At 31.7% G+C, this 6,876-nt stretch overlaps 2 protein-coding genes across 2 annotated transcripts in view; both read right to left on the bottom strand.

The window, feature by feature from the left end:
- Positions 1-576: 576 nt before the first annotated feature.
- Positions 577-3,004, bottom strand: LOC108752379. The gene is made up of 4 exons (XM_018493181.1): positions 2,751-3,004; positions 2,132-2,483; positions 828-941; positions 577-750 (listed from the first exon to the last, which is right to left on the bottom strand). Exons 1-4 carry the CDS (start codon positions 3,002-3,004, stop codon positions 577-579), a joined length of 894 nt encoding a protein of 297 aa, XP_018348683.1.
- Positions 3,005-3,930: 926 nt separating this feature from the next.
- Positions 3,931-6,876, bottom strand: part of LOC108752380 — a 38,804-nt gene continuing 35,858 nt past the window's right edge. The window contains 6 exon segments of the mRNA XM_018493182.1: positions 3,931-4,136; positions 4,300-4,455; positions 4,522-4,635; positions 4,698-4,928; positions 5,192-5,528; positions 5,766-6,037. Coding sequence (XP_018348684.1) covers positions 4,086-4,136; positions 4,300-4,455; positions 4,522-4,635; positions 4,698-4,928; positions 5,192-5,528; positions 5,766-6,037 — 1,161 coding nt within the window. The 3' untranslated portion in view covers positions 3,931-4,085.

Raw genomic sequence — 6,876 nt, forward strand, 5'->3', positions numbered from 1 at the left:
TCAATATAATAATATGAAGAGGAATATAATTAAATAATAATATAATAACGAATGGAAGATATAGAAACTAATTTGTGTAATATAATAAGATGTGAAATTATGAACATTGTTAAGCTAATTGCAGTTAAAATTATTATTTAATTAATATGAAGAAATAAGAATAGCGAATTTTATTTCAATGTGTATTGTTACGATTGTATAACAAAAGAACGAATACTCATTCGATATTAATCAAAATCTTTAAAAAATAATATTTGTATATACAGGGTGTTTGGAATGTAATAATAAATCTTTTGTATAGGATCAGAATGAACTAAATTGAGCAGAAAAGTTCTCTACCATTTTACGATTTTAGCAATATTTAATAAGATATTAATTGCAAAAAATTGTCGAAAATTGATCTCTAATAATTTTTTACTTAAATACTATCAATTTTACAGAAAAACTGCAAGAGACAAAAATTGTTTATTTTCCAGACATTCCGTTTACTTTCCAGACACTCTGTATATGTATATATAAAGTCTGTAGAAGATATTTGAGTTTCGCATTATAAAACAGACAAATGCAAAAAAATTATCACAAATTAAATCTTACACTAGTAAATCGCTCCAAGGAAAGGTCGACGACTTTTCCGCTCGTGATCGTCAATCTTTTTTGTGATCTCAGAATAAGAAACAGTATAGTTCGACTTTCTTTGGCTGAAAACTCATACCAGAGAGAATTGTATATGGCATTTCCAATCATTTTGCTCTGAAAAAAGAAGAGTACAAAATACATCCGAGATATTTATGAATTAATAAAATTACCATTTTACTCTTGATACTGACCTTGGCGCTCAGATATTCGCCACAGAAACAGTATATGAATGCCTCGAGATTCATCGAGATGTAGAATAATACAGATTTCACCAAAATCGCTGCAGCATTCGGTGTGTCGAGCGACTAAAATTTTCATACTTATATATGAGCCCTTTAGTTAACAAGTGGCATAAGTCCAAAATTAGAAAAAATGCGTTTGTTATAGAAGTAGAAAGTATTAAGAATGTTTGTTTTACCTATCAATTTAATTTACTTGTATTTTGTTTTTATGTTCATAAAAAATAAAAATCAATACATCATAAATAAAGTGACCGTAAAAATATATGGAATAGTGACTTAAGTCTAGTTTTTTAGCGTTTAAATTATGTATTTTAAGTTATATTATCAGAAATACTATTTTTTCAATTTATTTTCTTACAATAAAGTTACATTCTGTTCTTAATTTTTTGTACAATTATTACACAAAAGTCCACTTACAATTAGTATAATATTAAGGAAAGAAATTTATGCCACTTGTCAACTAAGGGGTTTGTATATAGTAATTTAATATGTGCTAGTTGCATATATACGCACGCACGCGCGCGCACACACACACACACACACACACACACACACACACACACACACACACACGTATGATGATTTTAGACATCTTTAGTATTAATAATTATCAATAGTTTTTTGACTCATTACGCAATATTTGATATTGTAATAACGGAACATCATTTTGAACACATTACTTACGATGACGATAATAAATCCTAAACAACATATAATCATCGTGTCTGATAAGAGCATCATCAATGCAATATACGTATAAAGAGTCTCGATATTTTCTGCAAATGCTATAATGCGCTGGTGCTTTATGATCAAAGATCGCATAGTAATTTTGTTCATCGAATCTAAATTTTTGGAAAAAACTGTTGACAACCATTTTCGAAGAATGTCGATTTGACCACAGATGTGAAGTATCTAAGGTTTATTTTAAAAAATAATTTTTTATTTTTCTGATGAGAAGAGATCATAAAGCTATAAAGCTTATAATCTCCCTTTTCCAGAAAAATAAAAAAATATTTTATAAAGTTATTTTTTTAAAGACATGAGAAAAAATATAATTTAGCAAATCATTTATTTAGATGATATTTATTAAGATGTTACTAAAACTAAAGCTATACGTATAATATATTACGTTTATATGTAATTTAATTTATTCGTAGTTTTAATTAATATATGATTTGAATTAAAAAAATCAAGAAGAATAAAATTTCTAATCACTTTCAATTTTGCGATTGTATCGTGCAATTTGAACTTACCAGAGTGACAAGAAGTGAGTTAATAATCGTAATGCCACAGGCGACTAAAAGCAGATGATAAATTTGAACAATTTGTACTGTCATGTAAATAAAATTTGTGCTAATATTGAACGGCAACTCCATCTTCAGAATAAGCTCTCGCGCGTACGGCTCTAATCTTTCAGAATCGTTTGCATTAGCGGCGAATACACCGGCAACGTACAAAAATACAGCGACCACTTGCGTGCCGATGATCCATCTCGAGGCGCGATGTGCAACATTCGCCGTGTCTGTCATTATACGTAAGCTATAGCTGTTTGAAGCGTAGTCTTGCCAGTCCGTAGACATCATTTGCAATATATCGAAAAATATTCTACGGAAAATCAGTCCATTCGTGTTAATGTCTATTCATTCAATTTTGATTAATTTCGAATTTAGTGCAAATATTTTATTAAAATATCAGAAAGAACAGACAACTTGTAATATTATACGCACTCGTGTGTATATTCTCAAATTCCAATTAAATCGATTGAATAATATTAAAAATTGATTATTTGATATTTTTTTGCTGATAGTTTCGGCAAATGCTGATAATGAGATGTAACATAATTTACATATTTTTTTCACAAGCACGCCCTACCGTTGATGGGTCCAAAGAATAACAAGCTTAATATAAAGTAGAGTAGATGCCATTGCGCTGCTTACTCCGTCCATATACTGGGAAAAATCGTCCATATGAATGTTCATTATTACGTATCGATATTGAAAGACTTGGGCCATGCTTAGCATTACGATCCAGTACGATCTAAACACCACAGTGGACGATGCATGTGGCCATATACCGTAAACGTGAAGGCCAAACCTGACCAATCGACTGAGCGTGACCATCCCCATACTTCTCGGCAACAGATCAATCGTGTTACAGAATATCGCGTTGTAGAATAACTTTATTTATGCTAAAACTTGATCACGAGTCGACAGCCGAACGCGACCCGTGTCGTCGACCATTAGCCTATCAAAACTTGTTTAATATTTTTGTTACATCGTACAAAAAAAGTAAGAAAAAACTGTAACTATAATTTTAAAAGGAACGATTGTAACTGTAATTTTAGAAATATAGATAATAGAGGCAGTCTCTCTTTCTTTCCGAACTTTTGATTATAATGCAACTATATGTTCTCTTTAAAAATTCAACAGGTAAAGAAAAGATGGAACGCAGTTTCGACAAATTGCATGCAGCGAGGTTGAAATGTTTTGCTTCTGGGGGGGAAGAAAACGTAACGTGGGGAATCGAGAGGGAGGAAAGCTAAGACGTATCGTAGGAATAAGAAGACCAGTGTAAAGATTACATTTGGCGCTATAGGTGGCTTGCAAGAGGGCTCGCGCTCGTGCAGTGCTTGAACAACGGCAGTGCAAGCAGGAATATAACGGTTTATACAGAACGACGATACAGACAAAGAAAAATGCAGTTCATCGGGAGATTTTTTCTTACAGCCAAGGTGAGTACTTTATAATACTATATTACTATTGTATATATTATTTCTACACTGCACCTTTAATATAAATAAGTTTGATTTCTTATAGTTTAATTTTATTATATTAAGTACCTTTCAAATCAATTTTTAGTTCTTAATATGAAAATGTTAGTAATTGATTAAATTAATCGTTTTTATCGTTTTTATATAAACGCGTTTATTTTGATTATCACTTTATTATCAGATTTGGTAAAGTACATCGATCGAAAATATCAACAATGTATTTATAGCTCTGCCTTTATACACTGCAGGCTAAATAAAGCTATCGCGAACGAATGCCTCGGGAAATCGATGCTTTAGTAACCCCGCTTGTCTACACACTTGATGTAAAACTTCGCCTCTTTGAATAGGAAAATTGTTAACCGTGTAAACTGATGGTAGTAAAAGTACCATATCCTTCTGCACGCGAAGATATAAGCGACATGCAGTGTATTGAAGCTTCAATACATTGCGTACAACACCGACACGTACGACGCCGAAGCTTTCACCATCTGCAAAATTTGACATAAACATTTTATTACTATCATTGCAAACGTCATACAAACCACGAAGCGACTAAAGAACATTATTAAGATGTCAAAATATTCACACATTAATAGTTGCTTTATAAATATGCTTTTCTTAATCACTTCTGTTACATTACTAATTTCTTACGCTAGCGAATTGCTTGAGGGAAAGATCCATAACTTTTCCGATCGTGAGCTTCAAGTGTTTCTGCGATCTTATGATCAAAATTAGAATATCTCGATTTTGATTTGGATTTAATTCGTACCAAAGCAATTCATACACAGCATCGCCGATCTCTTGGCTCTAAAATATATAATAAATAATCTGAGTAGTGTATTGTATCCACTTCGCTTTACGTGAAATACTGACTTTTGTACTGAGATGTTCTCCAAGGAAACAAAATATAAATGCTTCCATGTTTATAACAATGTAAAAAAACACAGACTTTATTAGCATAGACATTCCACCCGGGACACCCACAGACTAAAAATTTGTAATAATATATATTTCAAAGTTATAAGTTAGATAATTTTACGTGTACTTACGATTACAATAAGAAATCCTAGAGAACATATAACCATAGTATTTGATACAAATTGTATTAGCGCGATATTTGAGAAAAAGTCTTCGATATTCTTGGAAAAAGAGATAATCTTTTGATGCCGAATAATCAACATGTTCATAATCCTGTCGTTTACACCTCGCTTGATGTCCTTGTGCGTGATTTCACACAATTTTTGCTGCAAAATATCAATTTGTCCGCACACATGAAGAACCTAAACGTCACAATATGCAGTGTCAGTTCAATTTAATGTTTCGCCCAGTGAAAACGTGTTTTTATTGCTTCAGTAACAATTTTTTCAATATAAATCGAAAAAATTATTATTAAGATATTTATATATTTGATATATTTATTATATTATATTTTAGAATATTTTGTATAGGTTAAATTTTGAAAGTTCCTCTTCTCTACATGTCATATTATTCTTTTTACGACTTTCAGAAACACCGACAAATTATGAGAAAAATTCAAACTTACTAATGTTATTAGCAAGGAATTCATCACGCCCACCATACTGGCTGCGCTTGTTTGGTGAACATATTGTGTAACAAAGACAGCTATATGCACCGATGTGCTCTTAATCTCAAAAGGTAATTCCATTTTAAGGAGAAGTTCTCGAGTGTCAGTCTGATTATTACTTTTAAACCTCAACAAAGTACCGGTTGCATAAAGGAACACCGAAAGCGCGTACAAAGCAATTATGAAGTTGGAGAACCGACGAGAGATGTACGCCATCCTAGTCATCGTGTATTCGTCGTAAACATCGCGCTCCTTCCAGTCAACAATTGTGTGTGCTATGATTTCGTTCAGCAGACTATAACGGAAAGACTATAAAGAAATATAATATTGACCGAGTTGTGTGTGCAAAAACGCGGAGATTTTTTTATTTCGCGAGATGTTGTCAGATGGTTACAAATTAATAGCAAAAGTGATATACTATAAATTCAAGATTCTTTCTTTTAACTTACAACCTAGAATCTAAAGAATATAATTCAATATATTTATTTTGCGAATTGTATTTATGACTCAGTGTTATAACAAAAAAACTTACCGAGCATTGAATGCAAAAATAATTAGTTTGATTAGCAAAAGACTGTAAGCCATAGTTGCGCTTAATACATCCATAAGGAGTAAGAGATCTTCCTCTCCGAAACGCAAGATCACGTACCAATATTGAAAAATCTGAAATACCGCCATTGAAGATATACAGAACACTCTGCGCAAGATTGCATATGACGTGCCTGGCCATACGCCGATTAGGCGAAGTCCGAACTTGATAGGACGACATACTATATTCTCCGATTCTATACCGTTATTCATTGACTCCGAGCAAATTAGTCTCAGCACGATAGCACAAATGTGTTATAACACTCTAAGTTAACGCGATTTTCTTTTCTGTCTACCTTATGGTAAGATTATAATCAGAGAAAAGACGTAAATTTATTTAACGAATTATTTAAAATAAATAATGAGTGCACACAGCTTAAGCAGCATCGAAATTCTAACACAATGTTATATTTTATAATATTATTGGTTAGAACATGAGCTCTAAAATTTCTAACTGCAGCATACAGATTAATTATCTCAGCTTAGTTATAGTTAACAGTCATGATGTGGTCGATCAAAAGGTCTCAGTGAAACTGTAAAATTCTATGAATTCAGTACTCAAGTAAACCTCTCCCCTCCAGTTGTAAATCAATAGAAAATATACTTATCTTGTGTTTCCATCATATTTTTCCGTATCTTCTTATCTTATAAATTGCAAGTAAATAATCCGACATTTCAATGATTACCGCAGTTATAAGAAAAAAAAAACAGGCAGAGAGATAGCCATAAAGAACTTCTATACATTCTCGTATACATTGATCGGTCATTGTCCGTTATTTGCATTAAAAATGCAAAGCAAACGTTTATCAACGTATCAGTCGACATTAACAAATTTCAGTTTCATGTGGCTCAACATTATAATTTAATACAATCGAAATGTGAATACTACCTCTATCGTGAAGAATTTTAAGTAAGTTCTCTTTTTGCTGGAAGAAATTGGAAAATCCTACTTAAATCAATCAAGGTATGTCATAAAATAATTTTACTTATAGTAAAATAAAATAATTTTATACATATTTTATAATAATATATATAGAATACTATATATAGATGGT

This window comes from Trachymyrmex septentrionalis, unplaced genomic scaffold (assembly GCF_001594115.1).
Source record: "Trachymyrmex septentrionalis isolate Tsep2-gDNA-1 unplaced genomic scaffold, Tsep1.0 scaffold60, whole genome shotgun sequence".
NCBI lineage: Eukaryota > Metazoa > Arthropoda > Insecta > Hymenoptera > Formicidae > Trachymyrmex > Trachymyrmex septentrionalis.